At 37.5% G+C, this 25,027-nt stretch overlaps 1 protein-coding gene across 2 annotated transcripts in view; it reads left to right on the forward strand.

The window, feature by feature from the left end:
* Positions 1–311: 311 nt before the first annotated feature.
* LOC150087101 (tRNA (guanine-N(7)-)-methyltransferase) overlaps positions 312–25,027 on the forward strand; it is a 249,410-nt gene continuing 224,694 nt past the window's right edge. For both annotated transcript variants that reach the window (XM_090372957.1, XM_090372958.1), the window contains exon 1: positions 312–440. In XM_090372957.1, coding sequence (XP_090229083.1) covers positions 358–440 — 83 coding nt within the window. In that variant the 5' untranslated portion in view covers positions 312–357. The remainder of the gene's footprint in view (positions 441–25,027) is intronic.

The raw sequence follows: 25,027 nt of genomic DNA on the forward strand, positions 1-25,027 counted from the left end.
AACCTTCCTTCATACGTATTTCCCGAAAATTGCAATCTACAGAAGTTCAAGTCCAATGTCAACGAATATCTGCTTCCGTCTTCTCAACCTCCAACCCAAGCACGGTACTAAGTACTATAGGTTCTAATACCTCTCGTGTTTGGGGTTCACATAAAAAAAAAAAAAAAAAAACACCCTTCCTAAGCAACCCCTCCTCGACAACACAAAACAATCAGAAAGAAAACGTCCTCACAATAATCACCCAATCACAGAACTCGACCGTAAAATCACTTCGCTCTACGACCACGTCCACTACGTGGATACAAGTAGTACCCAAATTTTAGCCGAGAAGAATCACAGAGTACTATAATTTTGGAAATGGCGGTTGTAAGGTTGCCACAAAAGCGGTATTACAGGCAACGTGCTCATTCAAATCCTATAGCTGACCATTGTTTTAAATAGTAAGATTCTTCTTATGTTGCTAAAGAAGCATTTATTCTTGGAATTTTATTATAATTTTGCTAGTTGTCTTGGCTGTTGTTAACTACATTTTTTCCTCAGAAGGGTAAGGAACTTAGCAGCGGTTTTAACTGAGTGCTCTCGAAATAATTTTTTTCGAAATAAGTACTGTACCCTTCGTGCAGCAATTGAAATCATATATCCATGAAATATATCGCATCATCGCGAGAAAAGTGACGGTACTAAAAAAAAAAATATATACATTTTTCGGAAAACATTTTTGAAGATAACGTAAATTTTATTGATATCGCTGCTTTTACATCGGTATAATTGTTACGATGTATCAGAGCTGATATCGATATTTTAAAATAAATAATTTGCGTATAAATAGATCAGGGATTATATTTTTTCTCCCAAACTCCATTTTCTGGTGGGTAAGTTGAATAAGTGGGAGAAGACAGAGGGTGGCAATCAATGGGTGCTGCTCTTCGTGGACTAATGTTATTAGTGGAGTCCCACAGGGTTCGGTGTTAGGTCCACTGTTGTTTTGTATATTTATCAATGATATTGATGAAGGTATATCAGGCTTAATGTCGAAGTTTGCAGATGATACAAAGGTTGGCAGGGTTGTTAATGGCAGTGTGCTACTGCAACAGGATCTAGATAACTTGGGCAGATGGACTAATTATTGTCAACTGAAGTTTAACCTTGACAAATGCAAAGTACTGCATATGGGTAGAAGTAACCCCAGAGAAACGTAACAACTGTGTGGTACTACACTTAAGGTGGTAGAAAATGAAAAAGACCTGGGAGTAATTGTGCAGTCAGATATGAAATTTTCTGAGCAATGCAGACAGGTTGCCAGGGCAGGTCATGGGGGTTTTGTCAATGATATATAGGAATTTTGCTAGCAGGGAGGAGGTGATTGTCCATCTGCATAAGGCAATTGTCAGGCCACGCCTTGAGTACTGCGTACAGGAGGCCTCATTTTAGGAAGGATGTAGATTTACTTGAGCGTGTACAGAGAAGGCAACAAGATTGGTGAGGGGAATGAAGGGATCCTCTTACCAAGAGAGGCTTAAGTTCTGCAAATTGCGGTGGCTGGAGACTAGGCACCTGCGTGGTGATCTGATTTAGGTGTATAAGGCCTTGAATGGGTTGAGCACGCTGAATTCTGATGGGATCCTGATGGAATTCTGATGGACTATATTTAGACGTTATTCTATTTTGCTATGGCATGGACTTTATGTTAGAAACAGATGACACTATATTCTCTTCCTGTAGGGCAATTCTGGTGGCGGACACTTGAATATGACACATTATGTTTAATAATATTGACTTATTTCCAGATATGTATTATTATTATTGTTATTTATATATTTTTTTTACTCTTCTTTACTTTCATCTGTCACACTCTACTTACCTCACTTATCTCTATAACTTTTATTTACCTATTTCTCTTATCTCTACTACCTTCATTTACTTACTTCTGTTGTCTCTATTACTTTTATTTACTATGTATGGCCGCTAGGTCCTTTCTAACTATTAGTTACCTTTGTGCATAATCAATTTCAATTTTCTTCATACTTTTCATTTTAATCTTCAATATATACAGGGTGTTTCAAAAATGATGGTCAATAATTTAAAGGCAAAAAGTACAAACTAAAATAAGCAAAAAGTCCCAGTGAATATCGGGTCGCAAATGAACCGTTTTCGAGATAATGCACATTTTCTGTTAAGATCTGCCGCTGACTATGGGAGCACTAGTTTAGAAAAAAGCTGTGAATCCTTTGCTAAGGGTGGTTTTATCAAACATAAGATAATACATTTTTAATTTTTGGTTTCTACACTACAGGATTTTACAGATGTTATATGTTACAGGATGTTCTTTCTAACACCCCTTTCTCAACATCAGGTGTTATGCTTCTGGCCCTACCTGCTCGTACTCCACGTGTGAAACGCCCATGTTCTCTAAGGCGTTGATGTACCCTGATGAATGTGTGCCTGTTGGGCTGCCTTCAGCAGGGAAATGCTTCTTGGTACAAACGTGCAGCTGAAGTGCACTGCTGTTGGCTTTATATTATTCTTCCAAACTCTTCATTGCTGTAACCTCTTTCCATGTTGACTATCCTTTGAAAGTACTAATATGCCTGCTATGTCTCAGAGCATTGAGAGATGGGAAAGGAAAGAATGAGCATAATCTAACCTAAACAAACAAGTCAATGGTGGATCCCAACTCTGTACAGTTCATCTTGTTAGTGGTGGATCCCAACTAGAAATGTGCAATATCTCGAACACGATTCACTTAAGGACCTATGTTCACTAGGCTTTTTTTGCATATTGTAGTCTGTTCAGTTCACCTTTTACCTTGCAGGCACTCTCAACCACCCAGACTGAAGGCAAAAAAGTGACAAGGAATCTTCTGTTTCTGTAATGATCAATATTTGCCTTCAGTCTGGGTGGTTGACCCTGGAAGAAATCACATAGGTTGTGGATAAATAGTGATGTTTTGTATATATTAAAATATATATTTTTTAATTTATATGTTCTATTTTATTCTTTTGTATATTATTCTTCCTTTTACTAAATTTACATTATCCGTTGTGTTTTCTATAAATCTATCAGGGTATATATGATTGTCTTCAATATTAATTACTATATACAACATAATATATACACATTATAGTCCGCCGACCGGGCTAGCCGGGTGGGTAAAGTGCCTGCCTGGCAACCCAAAGGTCGTGGGTTCGATTCCCATCTCGGGCTTGGATCAAAGTACTGCAAAAAAAAAAAAAAAAAAAACCTTGGGAGGTGCATTATGGCCATAGAAGCCTATGCGCCAACAACTACAAAAAAAAAAAAAAAAAAAAAAACATTATAGTCCTAATGCATTCATTGCTGTCACAGTGCATTGGCTTATAAGTAATTTATTAGTTACAGTTTGTTGGTTACAGTTTATTAGTTTCATATATGTATATATACAGGAAACCCTTGATTAATACGGTTTTAATTAGTGCGCAAAATTTTTTTGATACTATCCCCTTAATACTAATCAAATCAAATCTAATCAAATACTAATCAAATTTGATTAGTGCGCTGTTTTTTTTCTTGCTGTGCTTGGCAACTCACAACGGCGCCTGAAGCGGCAAATACGTGACACGCACTCACCAGGGTCTTCTAACTTAAATGAATGGGAATCGACTCCAAAACACTCGACAGCAGCACCCCATACCACTCTGAAATTGAAATTTGCTCTGGTAACTCATATTCTTTTATTATTAATATTAAACTTCTTTAATATTACGATATTAAAGAAGCAGTTGAGAACATACACAAATCGTGGGAAGAAATGACGAACAGCTGCGTGAGAGTAGTCTGGCAGAATTTTTTTTTTTTTTTTTTTTTTTTTGATTTGGTAGTTGTTGGTGCATCGGCTTCTGTGGCCATATTGCACCTCCCAAGGTTTTTGCAGTACTTTGATCCAAGCCCGAGGCGGGAATCGAACCTGCGACCTTTGGGTTGTTGAGCAGGTACTTTACCCACTCGGCTAGCCCGGTCGGCTTCTGGCAGAATCTTTTGCCTGAATGCGCAAATGATTTTTGCAGTTTCATTAATCCTGTCAACAAAGTTATTGATGAAATTACTACAATTGGAAAAGACCTCGGCTTTGAGGAAGTAGATTCAGAAAACGTTAAGAGAATTATTGGAATCGCATTCAAAAGACTTAAGTAACGACGATCTTCTTGAAATTGAGCATCAACATGCATACGAGGAAGAAGACGAAAATGAAGCAGAAGAAAAGCAATTTGCTTCCAAAGAAATTTCATTCAAAAAATTTGAACTATTTAATACACTTTAAAAAGCAAAGGAACTCATACTAGAGATTGATCCAGATGCAGAGAGAAGCATTAACGTTCGTCGAGGGTTAGATAAGCAAATTGATTGTTATTGCAAAATCATAGAGGAAAGGAAGAAAGCTACCACTGTTCAATTGAAGTTAGATAAGTTTTTTTTGGAAAAAATAAAATTTAAATCATATTATCTTTTTTAAAATTTATTCCTTAATAATTTAAGAACTATGCAGTGCATTATAGGTACGTATTGAGTAAGAAAAAATATGTTTTTACAATTTCATAATTTTCAAGGATTCATTATAATTATTCCCATTGTTTCTTAAGTTTGATTAGTGTGGTTTTAATATGTGCGGTATATTTCAAGGATTCATTAACCACACTAATCAAGTGTTTCCTGTATATATCTCAAACTGATAGTGTAAGGTATGAAGTAAAACTAGATAGCGTAATACGAAGCACTATATTAGGAATCTGTTAGCTTAGTATAGTATTATCAATTAATCAAAAATATTATTAATCTTATTAAATTTCATTGTTAATTAAATTGTATTTAAATGGAAATCATGACCCAGACTAGAGCTACGAAGCAAAGATCACAGACTAGTGATAGTGCTGTGACTTGGGGGAGAAATGACGGGGGAGATTTTCCATGCATCACAGTCTCAAAAAATGTGCGAAATATGAAATGTTTGCAGACCTTTCTAAAACAGGACATGATCTAACCAAGGAGGATGCCTTTGTGTGTGCTAGGTGTTGAGTGTTAAGAAATTATGCACCAACTCAGCATTCTGATGGGCATCTACGAGAGCTTGATGTGTAGGGTAAATGCCCTCGAAGAAATTAATACGAGGGGTCCATCAAGCTCTCAGCTGCCGAGCTCAGTGGCAGATCTCACTCTTGTGCATCAGGCAACACAGAGGCAATCTCCAAGGCAGAATGCACTGGTCCCAAATGAACTAGTTATTGTTGGTGACTCTATTGTCAGAGAGATGGGGAATATACTATGCAAGAAGGATAGGTGGAACAGGACCAGGGTATGTTTGCCAGTGGCAAAAGTTGATGACGTTGTAGAGCAGATATTATCTTTTAAGGGCACAAAAGGTGATATTGTTGTACACGTCGGAACTAATGACATTAAGAATAAGAGATCTGCAGATTTACTCAACAAGTACAGGTCAATGTTGAAAAAAAAGTTGCGAGTTAGGGTTGAATGTGAAAATGTCTGCAATTCTGCCCAGACACGATAGGAGGGAGTATATGATGATAGCCTTGTCGATCAGTTCGGCCTTGTAGAGATGGTTCAAGGGGTAGAATTTTTTTCAGCCTGGCCTGTGCTTGTTGACAGGAGAGACTGCTTCTACAGGGATGGGGCACACTTAAATAGAAAGGATGCAAGAATATTTGCTGATGCTATTGAGGCAGTGTTAGGTGGGTCGGAAAACTGCTAGCTTGGGGGGATACACAGACTAAAAGGAATTGGAATTTGGGGAGTACAATGTGTACAGAAAGGATAGACAGGACAGGAAGGGAGGAGGGATTATGCTGTTAGTTAAGTAACACACAAAATCTAAGGAAATGCATCCAATTGATGTTGGTTGACAATGCAGCATTGAGTCAGTTTGGTGTAAGCAATGGGAAAGGAAAAAATGAGAGTAGGTGTGTGTTATAGGCCTAATGAATCTGATGAGTATAATGAGCAATTGTGCAGAGAAATAGAGTGGGCCAGTAAATCAGAATGTCTTATAATGGGGAATTTTAACTTCCCAGATATTGACTGGAACTTGTGGGTTGGTCACTCTCACACTAGCAAGACTTTTGTGGATTTATTGGATGACTGTTTTCTACAGCAACATGTTCGAGAAGCAACCAAAGGGAGTATTACTCTTGATCTGATTATCGACAGTGATTATTCATGTATTAAGAATTTGCAGATAAAGGAATCACTGGGTGATAGTGATCACAATGTACTGATGTTGGAATTACTTAAAGATTTTGCTTTCATAAAGGTGACTACAAGAGTCTCAGACAGGTTTTAAATTCTGTACAGTGTAATGAACTGATGATGTTACCAATGTTGAATTCTAAATGGGAAGCCTTCAGGGACTTAATTTTGGAGGCTACTAGGCTTTTCATTCCAAATAAGAAATACTGTTCAAGGTTTAGGCCTAAATGGATGTCAGATGAATTAATGAGTGGCAGAGAAGAAAAATGTATGGGATGCATATAAAGTATCAGGTGGCACAGAAGCCTGTGGCAGGTATAAACTAGTCTGCAATTAAGTCACAAAGGAGGTTAGGCAGGCGAAGGCAGATTACGAGAAATCTTTGGCAAAGGATGCAAAGAAAAACAGTAACAGTAAACTATGTTTACTCTTTTATGTAAACTCTAGAAGGAAAGGGATGAATCAGATTGGAACACTTAACATAGATAGGTTTACTATTAGTGATCATGCTTAGGTAGCTGATAAAATGAATTATTTATTTTGCATCTACATTCACACTTGAGGAGTTATTCAATGAGGGGAGTGCCAGACATTTATTAAACTCTAACAGGGAGCTAAGTGATTTTGTAATAACTGAGAGCAAAGTGGAGGAGAAATTGTTGAAGGTAAACACAAAAAAGGCACCTGGGGTGACGGGATCTATCCAGTTATATTAAAGGAGACAGCAGAGGAAGTAAGCAAACCGTTAGCCATAATAACGAGAGCTTTATTAGCATTAGTAGAGGCATATGATGCAAGAAAGCAAGCTTATGCAGCATCAGCCAAAAAAAAAAAAAAAACCCGTTCCCATTTCACCCCTCTGTTCATTCCAAATACCTGTCCAGCTCAGCCTTAAATTTATTTAGGCTATCAACTTCCACAACAAGGATGGAAGTCTGTTCCACTAACCAACTACCCTCTGGCTAAAGGCTTCCTTGGACTCAGGAGAGGTCCCCATGTACTGGAGGTGTGCAAATGTAACACCAATTCACAAAGGGGGTTCAAAAGGTGACACAAGTAACTATAGACCTGTTAGTTTAACTTGTGTTTCAGGGAAAATAATGGAATCATTGGTTAAAGAAGCATTGATGGATCATCTAGAGAAGACTGCAGTAATAATTGTTGTCTGACCAATTTGTTTAGATACTATGTGGTCACAAAGGAACTGAATGCCAGAAATAATTTTTATATCGTATACAGTACTTGGATTTCAGAAAAGCCTTTGATACTGTTGCACATGGGGACTGCTGTACTGATTGGAGAGGGATGGCATTAAGGGTAAGTTGCTACAATGGATAAAGGGATGGTTGATTGGGAGACAACAGAGATTGGTAATCAATGGACACTGCTCTTCGTGGACAAATGTTATTAGTGGAGGTCCCCAGGGGTCGGTGTTGGGCCCATTGTCGTTTTGTATATTTATCAATGATATTTAATGGCCAAGTTGGAAGATGATACAAATGTTGGCAGGGTTGTTAACAACAGTAAAGACAGTGTGCTACTCCAACTGGATCTAGATAAGTTGGGCAAATGGACTGAGAAGTGGCAACTGAAGTTTAACGTTCACAAATGCAAAGTACTGCATATGGGTAGCAATAACCAAAGAGAAATGTACCAACTGTGTGTGTGTGTGTGTTGTACTGAACTCAGAGAAGTGGAAAGTGCAAAAGTCCTGAGGTTAATTATGCAGTCAAATAAATGTTCGCTGAGCAGTGCAGATGGGCTACCAGGGCAGGTCATGGAGTCTTGTCAATGATATATAGGAATTTTTATAGCAGTGACAGGGAGGTGATTATCCTGTTATACAAGGCAATGATCAGGCCATACCTAGAGTACTGTATACAGGTCTTGAGGCCTCATTTTAGGAAGGATGTAGAGTTGTTAGAATGAGTACAAAGAAGGGCAACACAACATATTGGTGAGGGGAACAAAGGGTGCTATTACCAAGAAAGGCTTAAGTTCTGCAAATTTCAGCACCTGGAGAGTAGGCACCTGCGAGGTGATCTGATTGAGGTGTATAAGGCCTTGAATGGGTTGAGCAAAATCAATGCTGATGGATTCTTCTTCCTCTTGCTCAGATTAAGCAGTGAGGGGGCACAGTTTCAAATTGAGGAAAGACAGTTGTAGAATAGATGTCCAGAAATTTGCATGTAGTCAGCAGGTAGTTGATTGGTGGAACAGACTTTTGTTGTGGAAATTGATAGCCTAAATAAATTTAAGGGTGAGCTGGACAGGCATTTGGAACAAATGGAGGGGTGAAATGGGAGGGTGTTTTTTTTTGTTTTTGGCTGATGCTGCATAAGCTTGCTTTCTTGCATCATATGCCTCTACTAATGCTAAAAAGTATTTTGGATGTTTAGATCTTTTTTTTTTGCAGATGTTTGTTTTATTAGTTTGAGTATTGATGATGTAATAGTAAGAAAAAGTGGCAATAACATGTACGAAGTAATGTAAATTTTTGGATATGGCTAACACATGGCAAGACTACACTCAGCTCCTTGACAAAACATGGCCTCGAGAGTGCTCTCTGCATACACAGCTGAGACCTCTTCCATTCACTATCTGGCAGAATAGAGGCAGTGAGATTAGACCCTAGCTGATCTAGATGCCTGCTTAGAGAGTTACCTATAGTTTTTGGTCTGGTTGACTCTCTAGTGGTAGTAGCTGTACCCCCGTCACAATGCCCACCATACCTTCAAAAGACATCAGTTGTACTGCATGATTGAAGTGATAGGAGTTGCCGAACCTTTGCTTTGGAGTCTAAACATGGTTTTCACTACTTCAAGCATTCAGTAAGCAAAGTGGTGGTATTGCACTGATGACACAGAGCAGTGGCATTGCTATGTGTGGATGCTACATATCATTTTATGTAAGGCTTGCGAACGCGATGTTGCTTGTGAAGACACACAAACACATTTATATATATATATATATAAATTAAACTTCAAGGAAATATATATATATATATATATATATATATATATATATATATATATATAGTAAAGAATAATTGTATTAAGAAGCTAATTAGTCATAGGGGTGGAATATATATATTTTAGAATTTAAGTAATAGATACAGGAGTGGTAATGACTTTCAGCCATGATATATACGTTAGCATTACAATTAACATGACTTCAGAACATCAACAATAAACTAAAAAGCCTGGAATCTTTTTACCACGTGCTACGTATATTTCATGTTAGAAACAGAGGCATTACTTTTTGCTGCATTTTGATTGGTTTCGATGGCTGGCCCTCGTTAATGACATTGAAAGCATCTGAAATACAGCACTACATACTTATAATATTTTTGACTCTTTGTTGTAGGTTCAAATTGTGTTATTTTATAACTGCCTTTCTATGTTATCTAGCCCATTGGTTGATTACACTACCTGCTGTTCTCTCCACATTAAAAGCATAACCTACTAGCATATATATATATTTTATATATATATATATTTTATATAGAGTGGAGAGAGAGAGAGAGAGAGAGAGAGAGAGAGAGAGAGAGTGTCTTAAAAAAAGGCTATATGGTGTATAGAATAATAAATATTATACTGTAGTAATTAAACTGAACAGTTAAGTTCCAAGAACTATAGAATTTTATTACATGTTCTATAAAGTTATAATTTTAGTAATTACTTTTTTTGATATTTACTTTTCACTTCAGTTAATCACAGAAAAAAAAAAAAAAAAATTTAATTTCAAGAAAAAAATAATGTGCCTGAAATGTAACATACTTCATGCATTACCTACTTGTAATGGAAATACATTCATTATTTACCTACTTGTAATGGAAATACATTCGTTATTTACCTACTTGTAATATGTTATCAGATGTAATATGCTTCATACATTACCTACTTGCGATATGTTATCAGATGTTTAGACATATTTAATTAAGAAAAGTTTAGTCGATGTCACATTTTCAGGATATATTTCTTTGGTCCCTGGAAAGTTTTTAAGATCAATCATAGTCTCCATTTCTCCCACCCCACCACAGAAATCTATTCAAAAACAAAAGTTTGTTTATGCCTTAATTTACAAGATAAATGCAGATTGCTACCAAATTGTCATCCTAGAACCATCCCTCTTGGGTGTTTCTAAGTTCATTTCTGATTTCATAGCATTTTCCTTCCCAGTTTCCCAACAGGAATATTATTATAAATTTGGAACGGTAGCTCTGATCCAGATCAAAACTTCAATGCCTGCTTAGAATATTTTAGAAATATTTGTAACAAATTTTCATGCCGATGGATTAACTTAATTTGTTATAAATTATGGTTAATATTTGATAATGCTCCTGAAATGTAATGCACTGTGTACATTAACTAACAAGTTTTTTTGTTTTATGCATTGCCTTGTGTATTAATTTTTTTATGCAAATTTTATGGATACATTTATTTTAGAAGTATTTTAGTTTCTGAACTGAAATGAAGTAGGTTGCTTTGGGGCTCCTTCAACTTATCTCCAGGTGCATTTTTTTCTGAATATATTGAGTGATATGGTGTACACAGTGGTGCAGCTGTTAAAAGTCCCACTGTGTGGATCTTCTACTTTTTGTTAACTAGACTGTTTAGTTTGACTAAAGTGGTAGGAAAAATTTTAAAGATAGTGATTAAGAGTGCAATCAAGAGACATTTAGAGAGAGATGGCATTCTGAAGGAAACACAACATGGTTTTGTTAAGGGTAAATCATGCTTATCTAACAAAGTAGGCTATTTTGATGCAGTTATTCATGAGCTGGATTTAGAGAATAATTTCAACCTAGTTTATTTGGATATTAGCAAAGCATTTTACTTCCTCCCTCATGGGAGGTTGCTCTATTTTTAGGGTAAGTGCCCTCGAAGAAAGTAATGTGAAGGGCCCATCAAGCTCTCAGCTTCCCATCTGAACGCCAGACCTCACTCCTGTGCATCAGGCAACACAGCAACAATTGCCAAGGCAGAATGCATTGGTTCCACAGTTATTGTTGGTGATTCTATTGTTAAGGAGGCAGGAAATATATTATGCAAAAAGATTAGATGGAACAGGACCAGGGTAGTCTGCCAGTGACAAAAGTTGATAACGTTTTAGAGCAGGTATCAGCTTTTAAGGGCACAAAAGGTGATATTGTTGTACATGTTGGCACTAATGACCTTAAGAGTAAGAGATCTGCTGATTTTCTTACAAGTACAAGTCAATACTGAAAAAAAGTTGCGAGTTAGGGTTAAATCTGAAAGTGTCTGCAATTCTGCCCAGACACGATAGGAAGGAGTATATGATGAGTGCCTTGTCAATCAATTCGGCCCTAGAGAGAATGTGCAAGGCTCAGAGGGTAGAATTTTTTTCATCATGGTCTCTGCTTGCTAACAGAAGAGACTGCTTCTACAGGGATGGGATACACTTAAATAGAAAGGATGCAAGAATATTTGCTGATGCTATTGAGGCAGTGTTAGGTGGGTCGGAAGACTGCTAGCTAGATTGGATTCACAGACTAAAAGATTAACAGCCACAGGCAAAAGTGATTCTTGCACTGCTTTTATTGTAATGAGCAGTAGCCTAGAGAGTAAGTTGCTGGGGATTTCAAGAACTGCTGAGAATCATCATGGAAAAAGTAAATACATGGGCTGTGTTAGGGTAACTAAGAGTAAGAACAGCTGCATGTATACTTTCATGTACACGAATGCTAGAAGTATAGTAAATAAACTTGACGAATTTGAAGTGCTGATCAAGACTTCAGAGGCAGATATTGTTGAGATATCAGAGACATGGTGTCACACAGATATAAGCAGGGCAGAATTGGAATTGGGGGATACATTGTGTACAGAAAGGATAGACAGGGTAGGAAGGAAGGAGGGGTTATGCTGTTAGTTAAGAAATACATAAAATATAAGGAAGTGCATCCAGTTGACATGGGTGGACAGTGCAATGTTGAGTCTGTTTGGTGTGACATAAACACTGGGACTGGGAAAATTCGAGTAGGAGTGTATTATAGGCCTAATGACTCTGATGAGTACAATGAACAGTTGTGCAGAGAAATAGCGTGGGCCACTAAATCAGAATGTCTTCTAAATGGGGATTTTAACTTTCCAAACATTGACTGGAACTTGTGGGTTGGTCACTTCAAGCGCTAGCAAGACTTTTGTGGATTTATTGGAGGATTGTTTGTATTACTCTTGATCTGATTATTCATGTATTAAGAATTTGCTGATAAAGGAACCACTAGGTGATAGTGATCACAGTATATTGATGTGGGATTTACTTAAAGATGTAACTACCATCAAGGGTAAAGGGAAGGGTTTTAGTTTTCATTAAGGTGACTACAGTGGTCTCAGACCGTTTTTAAATTCTATGTATTGGGATCAACTGATAATGTTACCAACAGTGAATTCTAAATGGGAAGCCTTCAGGGACTTAATCTTGGAAGCTAGTAGGTTTTTCATACCAACTAAGAAATACTGTTCAGGTTTCAATCCTAAATAGATGTCAGATGAATTATTGATGCTCATGGCAGAGAAGAAAACTGCATGGGATGCATATAAAGTATCAGGGACACAGAAGCCTATGGCAGGAACTGAGGCTAGTCTGTAATCAAGTCACAAAGGTGGTTAGGCAGGTGAAGGCAGATTATGAGAAATCTTTGGCAAAGGATGTAAAGAAAAACCACAAAGAGTTCTTTACTTATGTAAACTCTGGAAGGAAGGGGATGAATCAGATTGGTCCACTAGATATCAATGGTTTGACTCCAGATGATCCTGCCCAAGTAGCTGATAAACTGAATGAGTATTTTCCACTACATTCACACATGAGGAGTTATTCAAGGAGGGGAATGTCAGAAGTTATTGAATACTAACAGGGAGCTAAGTGATTTTGTAATAACTGAGTGCAAATTGGAGGAGAAATTGTTGAAGTTAAAGATAGAAAAAAGTCCGCTGGGGCAAAGTCCGTTGTAGGCTCAGTAGAGTTCAGGGAGGTCGTACGTGATATGGACTCTTTGATTTTCATCTGTTTCGTATGTTTTTTTTTTTTCCTCTTTATAAATATCGTGATAAGCAATCTTGAACTTTTCTTTCTATTTTCAAGAAACGTTCGGTGTTTTCATACATTCAATCAAACATAGAGACCTTTCTGAATTTTATGAAATGCTTCTGCCATTTCCTTTAATTTGAACTGCTTCTTGGGTAGGTGCCTCCGTAGCCAGGTGGGAAGGACAGCAGTGCGTAGCACACGCTTCTTGATTAGACCAGGTTCGAGCCCGTCACCACCAAATACGGAGGATGTGGAAAGGTCATGGAATGACCACTGCATATTCCCGGAGAAATATGGCCTTAATTGCTAATGCTCCTAAAAACCAAATAACAACAACAACAGCTTCTTGGGTTTCCCCATTTCCTCAACGGGTTTTGGCTCTCCCTTCCTCCTCAACTATTTGCATGTTCAACTGGACTAGGTCTTCTGTTTTTAAATCTTCACCTCGTTTATCCACAAGCTCATCTACATCTGGAATTTCTGGGCTAAGTTTACAATTTCTTTGGTAACAGAAGACATCAGCTCATCTTCGTTGAAGTCTTCGTTGTTAAGCTTAGAAATTTTTAGAAGATTTTTCCAAACCCTGCTCATACAAGTTGTCATATCATTCCAGGCTCTTGAAATGTTCTGTATTTCATCAAGGATGTTTAAGGTCTAGAGCAGTGGTTTTCAACCGGGATGCCGCGGCACCTTAGAGTGCAGCAACAACATTCCAGGTACCCAGGGGTGCCACGCAATTTGGGTTTAAGTTACTTAAACTTATTATTTTTTTAAAAAATTTATATGTTTATTTCATTATAAAATAGTGTACAGTATCTTTTTAATTTTGTGGTAATCTATAATTGATGTTTATTTAGTACCTCTATATATTTTTTAATATTTTAGATATATAAATATATATACAGGGTGTACATAAATTAGTTGGGCAAAATAAATGGTTTATTATGCATAGGTATACAGCCAAACATGAGAGTACACATGATTATAAGATAAACACATAAAGTTTACATTTTTCACAAATGATCGATGTGGCTGCCCTTTGTTACTCTGCAAATGTCCCATCAGTAAATCAGTTCTAGCCATATGTTTCTGAGCATGTTCACATCGATCAAACCAAGTGTAGTGCTGATTCGTGATTTCAATTCAGGAATGGATGTCGGAAGCGGCGGCCTCTAACTGCAAACTTATGATACAATACTACTCAACTGCCATCGAACTGGTACCTTACAGTTTATCTTTTGCAAATTATTCAGTTACTATATTGCCCAACTAATTTGTGTCTACCCTGTATAACAAATTACTCCCAAAGATCTAACGAACAAGAGTGTTACCTTATTGTGGCTCATAAAGACCAAAATTCTGGCGAAAAATGCGAAAAATCGGAATTAACCGATTGTGACATGGACTTGGATAACCTTCCTTAGGTTGATGTAACTAAAATCACGGAGGATGATTGCCAAATGAGGAAAATACAGCAGAACTAGCAACTTGTCTCCCAGGTTCCCTTAATATAAAAAGTGCCAGAAAGGGGGGGGAACAACCTGAGGACAAAGAAAGTACAGAGCCTGATTTTCAGAAATCAGAGGAAAAGAAAAAAATTAGAGGTATTAAATGCCATAACTGATCCAATAAAGCAAATAAAGGAGATAAAGTTGTATCTAAAAGAATTCTTACTTAGTTAACCAGGCAAACTGGGTCACATCTGCAACAAGATTGCAGATAGTGAACTGTTGGACCCTACTGGAACAAATTATAATAGAATTAAATGCAGAGAATGAAGTACTAAAGGCAAGTATAGAGTTTGTAACTGAGGAAAAAGAATTATAAAACCATGACTACTCAGTTATGCTGATAGGAAGCAGTAAAACACAGATGGCTCAGCCCAGACGGTAGACAAAAGAAAAACCCTAAAACCAAGGAAAATAACATAGTAATCCTAAAGCAAAACCTGAATCAACACTTAAATCTAGTGAGGCAGTGAGGGGAAACTGTTATGACCAAACTGAAACCCTCACATAAAAGACATAAAGGTGAACAATATTAGAAAAACTAGAAACAATGGAGTTTTAATTAAATTAGCTAACAAAGAAGACCTAAATAAAATAGAAAGCAACCCAGAAGTGACCAATTTGGGATTAGAAGCTGAAAGGCCCAAAGGGAGAAATCCCAATATAATTATCTTTGGTATCATAGAAGTATCATTAATTCCCTTGAAAGGGAATTAATGATGGATCTATATTATAAAAACTTAAGGATAATATGACAATAGAAGAATTTGCTAGAGAATTTATATTGAAAAGGAGAACCAAGAGCAGAAAAAAAAAAGGTTAGTTAAATGTAATTGTGGAAATATTACCAAGAATATAGACAGCCCTAAAGCAACAACGGAGAATCTATGCTGGCTGGACCAGCCATAGGTTCAGGGAACCCCCCCCCCCTATAAGTTCTATAATTGTCGTAAATATGGTCATCCTGCCAGGGACTGCAGCTAGAAAACCACTGTCTGTGGTTTTCTAGCTGCAAGTTGTGCACGTCGATTGTTGTGTTCCGTTACAGCGCAAAAGGACAAATTTTGTTTTGTTATTAATGTCAGGGATGTCAGAATTTTTAGAGTAAAATTTTTTTTTTTTTTTTTTTGTTTAGAAATTGCAAAAATGATGGGTAAACGCGAAAGAGTTGTGTTTTCAGTTAAACAAAAACTCGAAATTATTCAAAAGTTTGAAAACGGTGCATCTGTTAAATTTCTAATGAACTATTATAATGTTGGTGACCAAACCATATGCAACATTGAAAAAATAAAGGGAAGCTATTAGACTTAAAATCGACATTGCAAAAAATAAAGGGAAGCATCGTATTGGACACATGAGTAGTGCATGGTAAGTTTTTTATCTATTGCCATATTTTTTACGTAGGTTGCTGAACATTTTTCGATACAGTAAGTCCCCGATATACCCAACTATGGTTTTACGTAAATTTTTTTTCACTCTATTCTTTTTTTTTTTTTTTTAGGATTGTAAAATTTAAAACAAACAAAAATAATAATTAAATAAAATAAGCAATCAATAACGACGATCATGGCATGCACAAGTGAGATACCGAGTAACAAGCAAAAAAAAAAATAGGAAAGAAGAGAAGATTCTTACAATTTATTTTATTTTATTATTTTTTTTTTATATGACTGAAGATTTCAGTTAAGAGGACACATTTCACCACAATAATGTAAAACCCCACACAATTTCAGCTATCGGTATAATCGAAAATGCAATAAGATCGAGTTTACTACCTGTTTATAATTAGATGCACGAACAGAAAAGCCCAGTAACCCGGAAGTTGCAAATTGTTTAATGGCAGTGACCTCCAGAAATGTGCTTTAGTAAAATGTGATTTCACGTGAGACGATAATAGTGTGTTTCCCCTTTAACCCTGTGAAGTTTTTTTCAGAAAATTTCAGTTTCACCGTTATCATGGTGCCGACTAAGAGAATTAAGTGACAGTGCTACTAGTAAATCAATCAACAAAAGGAAAGCCATTGATTTCGATCAGAAAATTAAACTGATAAGGATGTATGAAAATGGCCAAACATTAACAAGTATTTTGTGGAATTCAGATTTGTCAAAAATAATATAGTAGCAATATGTTATTAGCCATTCCCAAATTACGTAAAACTCGCCAAAGTAAGAAGTCCCGGAATGTATCTCTTACTTATGTCGGGGACTTTTGCATTTTTGGATTAACCAGGAAATCGATTATCCGGGATTTGTTTTTTACAATCTATCCTGAAAAATTGAGAGTCTACTATAATAACTAATAAGAGAAAATTGTTGGATAACCAGTTACTATAGGGAATGGTAGTGAGCAAACTTTAACTTGGGCTGACTCTGTGAACAAGATCCCGGACAGCCTCTTTCCACAGGAAAAAATGGACATGGAGACGCTACATCAAAGGCAAATTGTTTCCAAAAATTTTTACAATATAAAGCAGATGTTCAAGAAAGAGAATTTACTTTTGATGAGTTAACTTTGGCAATGGACTGGACAAAGGACGGCAAGTCACCAGGGCTGGATAAAATCGAAGTTATTGTTATGAATTCACTAACTCCGGAGCTGTATTTAAGTATGTATAATAAGTGCTTAGAGGGGAACTGGTATCCTGTGTGTTATCAGACACTCAACCTAAAACACTGATGGATCCAATATCTCTCTATTACAGAAGATTTAGGAGAAGTCCGGTTGGCCTGCCCCCCTAAAATCCACTCATGCACACCTTCTCGATGGTAAGCCCTGTTACGTCACTTAGGTGGCAACGAACGTGTAGAGTGGTTCTCTTCAAGATGCCTGGTCAGCGTGAAGAGGAAAAGACCAAACCCTCCAGCATATGACAGCACGACAAAAGAAATGGCCATCAGTCCCCAGCAGCTTTCAGTCTCCCTCTTACGGCAGCGAGAAGATCAGAGTGGAAGCGGAGGGTGCTAAAAATCTCTGAGTATGACCAGGCTGCCATGCACGGAAACTGAACTTAGCTTGTTATAACGTAAGATCACTCATCGGTGAAGACAGGATATTAGAGCTGGAAAAGGAATTAGAAAATGTGAATTGGAATATCATTGGTTTGGCTGAAACAAGAAGAAGAAATGAATCACTTATAAGTTTATCAAGTGGAAATCTGCTGTACACCAATGGAAACAGTGAAAGGAATGAAGGTGGAGTTGGGTTTCTGGTCGTAAAGATTTTAAAAACAACATTTTGGAATTCAAAAGTACTTCACCAAGGGTGTCAAGACTAATACTCTAGATTTTTAAGAGGTACAAGCTAAAGATTATAATGATTTATGCACCAACATCGAGCCACAATGATGAAGAGGTTGAAGAAACGTACACCGAAATGGAGAGTCTTCTAGATGAGCAGAAAACCCACTACACTATTATTATGGGGGAATTCAATGCTAAGGTTGGAAAAAGACAAAACAGCACAGAAAGGGGAACTATTGGAAATTTTGGAATTGGTGAAAGAAATGAAAGAGGTGAAAGACTTGTGGAATATGCAGAATCTCAAGGAATATCAGTAATGAACACTTTTTTCAAGAAAAGGGTGAACAGAAAGTGGACATGGAAGAGTCCAAATGGATTAACTTTTTTTTTTTTTTTTTATGAAAACCCCAAACATGAAAGGCATCACAACCTATAGTACTTTGAAGGAGAAGTATGGGGGGAGGGGGATGCCGGAAACTTTGCTCTAGAGACTAAACATGGGTTTCACCACTTCAAGCCTCCAATAAGCAAAGTGTGGTGGTATTTCACCGGTTGATGAAAGTCATCTACCACCTAATGAAATCGACTTCATCCTCACTAACAGAAGATATACTGTGAATGATGTTACCATCCTGAATGAGGTAAATGTTGGAAGTAGTAAGATGTATACTTGATACAGATGTAGGAAAGGAAAGGAAAAAACTGACTCGAGTAAATAATACGAAGGTCTTTGAGATAACAGAAAAGGACAAAAAACAGTATGTACTGGAACTTAAGAACAAGTTTGAGCTTCTGCAGACTGCTCAGGACCAAGATATCAACGAGGAATATTACAACTTTCTGAACGTGATAAAGCCCAAGAAACCTATAGGGAAAAACAAATTCAAAGAAGAAAAAATTAGTCAAGAAACACTTGTAATGATGAACCAAAGACGACAAATGAAGAGCAAGAAAAACACTGACAGGGAGAAAATTGAGTATACTGAGTTATTCAAAGCCATTAGAAAGAGACTCAGAGAGGACATAAGAAGAAGATTTAACACAAGAAAAGTAGAACAAGCATTAAGGGAAAACAAAGGATTTAAATCAGCAGCCACGAGCAGTAATACAGAAAGACAAATGATACTGAAACTGAAGAATAGCGATGGTGTACTTATAAACAGCAGAGAAGGCATAATTCAAATAGCAGAAGACTACTATAGAGAATTATACAAGGAGCGAGGGAATGATGCCAGCAGTGGGGAACATGGATTGCAAAGCAGCAACACATATGACATACCCGATATTCTTCCTGATGAGGTAGAACATGCATTGAAGAAAATGAAGAATCAGAAAGCCCCGGGGGAAGATGAAGTTACTGTAGAGTTGTTCAAATTGGGAGGAAGAGACATAACACAAAAACTGGCAAGGCTCTTCACAAAATCCATTAGAAAAGGTGTGACGCCTAAGCAGTTTAATAATGCAATCATAGTTTTGCTGCTTAAGAAAGGAGATAAATTGGAAATTATAGACCAATTAGCTTGTTATCCCACATCTACAAGTTGTTCACAAGGGTCATTACTAACAGATTAGAAAGAATACTTGATGAGAATCAACCGAAAGAGCAAGCTGGCTTTAGGACAGGATTCTCAACTATGGATCACCTTCACATAATATCACAGTTAATGGAGAAAGCAAATGAATATAAAACACCATTATGCCTGGCATTTGTGGATTATGAAAAGGCATTTGACTCCATACAGCATAAGGCAATGTTTAGGGCACTGGAAAGACAAGGCATAGATACCCCATATATTATGATTTTGAAGAAAATATATGAGAGTGCTACCTCCTTTATTAGACTAGACAAAGACAGTAGGAAATTTAAAATTGAGAAAGGAGTTCGACAAGGAGACACAGTATCTCCGAAGCTGTTTACTGCTGCTCTTGAGGAAGCTTTCAGAAGATTAGACTGGTCGCAGAAAGGAGTCAATGTGAACGGAGAGTACCTAAACCATTTACGATTTGCAGATTACATTGTGGTGATAAGCCACGATCCCAAAGAATTACAGGAAAATCTTAATCAGTAATGTATTGTTAGTAAGGATTTTGGACTAAAGATGAATATGGCTAAAACAAAAGTAATGATGAACAAGTATTCCACAGAAAGGGAAATAATGATTGAAGGAGCAGTAATTGAAAAGGTGGAGTCATATACTTATCTGGGACAAGTTATTAGCTGTAATAATGATAAATGGCTGGAAGTCAAGAAAAGAATAAATTTTGGACGGATAGCATTCAGGAAATATAGTCACGTACTGAAGAGCAATATCCCAGTTTGTTTGAAACGTAAAATAATTAACCAATGTATACTCCCCACCATGACTTATGGAAGTGAAACTTGGGCACTCACCAAAAGAATGGAAGAGAAGCTGAGAACTACACAGCGAAGAATGGAACGAATTATATTGGGAATCAGACTGTTAGATAAGAAGAGAAACACATGGATTAGGCAGCAAACTCAAGTAAAGGACATTCTTATCAAAACTAAAGAACTAAAATGGTCTTGGGCAGGACACATAGCTCGAAGACATAATGACAGATGGACTAAGAAAATAACAGAATGGTACCCAAGAGGAGCTAGAAGAAAACCTGGAAGACAAAGGCGGAGATGGATGGAAGAAATTCATGAGTTTGTGGGTAGTAAATGGATGGCCAGTGCTCAAAACAGAAGGAACTGGAAAGTTGCTGGAGAGGCCTTCATTCTGCAGTGGATTGAAAATGGCTGATGATGATGATGAATAAGTGCTTAAATGATGGTATTTTCGTGTGGAGTTGGAAGGAAGCACAATTGAAACTTATATTGAAAGGAACATATAGACTAATGAATGATACTGGTGCATATCATTTAAGGGCACAAAGGTGATATAGTTGTACATGTTGGCACTAATGATACTAATCTGCGGAATTACTTAACCAGTAGAGGTCACTGTTGAAAAAAAGCCGTGAAGTAGGGTTGAATTTGAAAGTGTCTGCAATTCTGCCCAGACACGATAGGAGGGAGTATGTGATGAGAGCCTTGTCGATCAATTCGGCCCTGGAAAGATTGTGCAAGGTTCAAGGGGTAGAATTTTTTTTCAGCCTGGACTGTACTTGTTAACAGGAGAGATTGCTTCTACAAGGATGGGATACACTTAAATAGAAAGGGTGCAAGAATATTTGCTGATGCTATCGAGGCAGTGTTAGGTGGGTCGGAAAACTGCTAGCTTGGGGAGAGACAAAGACTAATAGATTAACAGTAGCCACTGGCAGAGGTGAAAGAGATTCTTGCCCTGCTTCTATTGGAATGAGCAGAATCCTGATAAACAAGATGCAGGATATTTCAGAGACTGCTGGAAGTCATTGCGGTATAAGTAAACACATGGGTTGTGTTATTGTAGCTAAGAATAGAGACAGGTGCATATATACTTGCGTGTACACCAATGCTAGGAGTTTAGTAAATAAATTTGATGAATTTGAGGTATTGCTCAAAACATCAAAGGCAGATATTGTTGGGATATCATAGACGTGGTGTCACACAGATATAAGGAATGCAGAACTGGAATTTGGGGAGTACAACATCTACAGAAAGGATAGACAGGATAGGAAGGGAGGAGGGGTTAGGCTATTAGTTAAAAAACACATAAAATCCAAGGAAGTGAAGCCAGTCGACATCGATGGACAGGGCAGTGTTGAGTCAATTTGGTGTGACATAAGCATAGGTAAATCAAAATTGAGAGTAGGAGTAGGCCTAATGACTCTGATGAGTATAATAAGATACTGTACAGGGAAATAGAATGGGCCAGTAAATCAGAGAGTCTTGTAATGGGGGATTTTAATTTCCCAGATATTGACTGGAATTTGTGGGTTGGTCACTCACACACTAGCAAGGCTTTTGTGGATTTATTGGATGATTGTTTTCTACACCAGCATGTTCGGGAGGCAACTAGAGAGAGTAATACTCTTGATCTAATTATCAGTAGTGATTCTTCATGCATTAAGAATCTGCAGATAAAGGAACCACTAGGTGGCAGTGATCACAGTGTGCTGAAGTGGGATTTACTCAAGGAGGTAACTACCATCAGAGGTAAAGGGAAGGGTTTTTGCTTTCGTAAAGGCGACTATGATGGTCTGAGACAGTATTTAAATTCATTACAGTGGGACCAACTGATGATGTTACCAACAGAAAATTCAAAATGGGAAGCATTCAAGGAATTAATCTTGGAAGCTACCAGGCTTTAAATACCAACCAAGAAATATTGTTCAAGGTTCAGGCCTAAATGGCTGTCACATGAACTAATGAGACATATGGCAGAGAAGAAAAATGCATGGGATACATATAAATTAATGGGTGACATGGAAGCCTATGATAGATATAAGTTGGTCTGTAACCAAGTCACAAAGGAGATTAGGCAGGCAAAGGCAGATTATGAGAAATCTTTGGCAAAGGATGCAAGGAAAAACAGAAAAGAGTTCTTTACCTATTTAAACTCGAAGGAAGGGGATGAATCAGATTGGTCCACTGGATGTTGATGGTTCAACAGTTGAGGATCCTGCTCAGGTGGCTAACAATCTAAACGAATATTTTGCATCTACATTCACACATGACGAGTTATTCAGGAAGGGGAATGTCGTAGGTGAAGTAAACATTGGCAGTGAGCTAGATGATTTTCTAATAACTGAGAGGAAAGTGGAGGAGAAATTGTTGAGGATAAACATAAAAAAGGCACCTGGGGTGGATGGGATCTATCCAGTTATATTAAAGGAGGCAGCAAAGGAAGTAATCAAACCCCTAGCCATAATTATGAGGGCTTCTTTGGACTCAGTGGAGGTACCCATAGACTGGAGATGTGCAAATGTAACCCCAATTCACAAAGGAGGATCAAAGGCTGACACAAGTAATTATAGACCTGTTAGTTTAACTTCGGTTCCAGGAACATTAATGGAGGCACTGGTTAAAGAAGCACTGCAGGATCATCTGGACAAGAATTCAGTTATAGCTCAGACACAGCATGGTTTTGTTAAGGGCAGGTCTTGTCTGACCAATTTGATTGGATACTATGATGTAGTCACAAAAGAACTGGATGCAGGGAATAACTTTGATATTATATATTTGGATCTTAGAAAGGCTTTTGATACTGTTGTGCATGGAAGACTGCTGCACAAATTGGAGCAGTGTGGTGTTGGAGGCAAATTGCTGCTATGGATAAAGGGATGGTTGAGTGGCAGAAGAGAGAGAGTGGTAATCAATGGACACTGCTCTGCGTGGACTAATGTTATTAGTGGAGTTCCTCAGGGTTCAGTGTTGGGTCCATTGTTGTTTTCTGTATTTATAAATGATATTGATGATGGTATATCAAGCTTAATGTCGAAGTTTGCAGACGATACAAATGTTGGCAGGGTTGTTAGGACAATACTGATGCTATGCTGCTGCAACAGGATCTGGAAAGGTTGAGCAGATGGGCTGAGTGGTGGCAAATGAAGTTTAACATTGACAAATGTAAAGTACTACATATGGGAAACAGTAACTCGAGATCAACGTATCAACTCTGTGGTACTACGCTGACAGTGGTAGAGAATGAAAAGGACCTGGGGGTAATTGTGCAGGCAGATATGAGGTTCTCTGAGCAGTGCAGACGAGCTGCAAGGGTAGCTCATGGTGTCTTGTCAATGATATACAGGAATTTTTCTAGCAGGGATAGGGATGTGATTATTCCCTTGTATAAGGCATTGGTCAGGCCACACCTTGAGTACTGTATACAGGTCTGGAGGTCTCATTTCAAGAAGGATGTAGAACTGCTGGAAAGAGTACAGAGAAGGGCAACAAGATTAGTGAATGGAACAAAGGGTTGCTCTTACGAAGAAAGGCTTAAGTTTTGCAAATTACAGAGTCTGGAGACTAGGCATCGGCAAGGTGAACTGATAGAGGTGTATAAGGCTTTGAATGGCTTGAGCATGCTCAATGCCGATGGTATTCTTCCTCTTTCTCAGAATAATCACCTGAGAGGGCATAAATTCAAATTGAGGAAGGACGGATGTTGGATAGATGTGCGGTAATTTGCCTTTAGCCAGCGGGCAGTTGGTTTGTGGAATAGACTTCCATCACTTGTTGTTGAAGTTTATAGCCTAAAGAAATTTAAGGCTCAGCTGGACAGGTATTTCGAACGAACGGAAGGGTGAAATGGGAGTAGTGGTTGTGTGTTTTTTTTTTTTTTTTTTTTTGGCGATGCTGAATAAGCTTGCTTTCTTGCATCATATGCCTCTACTAATGCTAATGCCGACTGATTGCTCTCTTTTTGGTTCTGGGCAAAGTTTATGAACGTGTGGGCCGATTGATGATTAAATATACAGTCGATTCCGGTTATTTGGGACACATCGGGACTAGTGCATTTTGGCCCGATTAAGCGGCTGCCCCAATTATCCGAAGTTTCACGTAAATAGTTAAAAATACAATTTATCCCCCCCCCCCTTTACAATTAGTTCACTGTACAATCAAATCACGTTACGACGAACCACCGTTCATTATACGATGTGTATTAAACAGCGATTCTCATTAGCGAAAATAGGAGGAATATTATCCACAGGCTATAAAAGTAAAGATATATTAAGCACAAATTTACTCTTTATTACCTTTTACTAATTAAAAAAATTAAATGATATGTGAAAATCAGAAGAATATACAGTACGTGATAATCGGAATAATTAATACGTACATACTAACTAGTTGACATTTCTGTTCACTGACATTTGTGGGTGGGGATTAAAATTTAAAACAGTAAAAAGATAAGCAATCAATAACAAAGAACACGGCACACACAAATTGCAAGTAACACAACACGCGCAACTGAGAACGGAGTAACAAATTACGAAGCTTTAAAAATAGGAATGAAGAGAAGATCTGAAAATTAATTTTTTTATTTGATTGAAGAGTTCATGGAAGTGTAAACACATATTTTACCATAATAACCCACAGAATT

This window comes from Mastigoproctus giganteus, chromosome 4, assembly GCF_048544385.1.
Source record: "Mastigoproctus giganteus isolate SK-2022 chromosome 4, ASM4854438v1, whole genome shotgun sequence".
In the NCBI taxonomy this organism is placed as follows: domain Eukaryota; kingdom Metazoa; phylum Arthropoda; class Arachnida; order Uropygi; family Thelyphonidae; genus Mastigoproctus; species Mastigoproctus giganteus.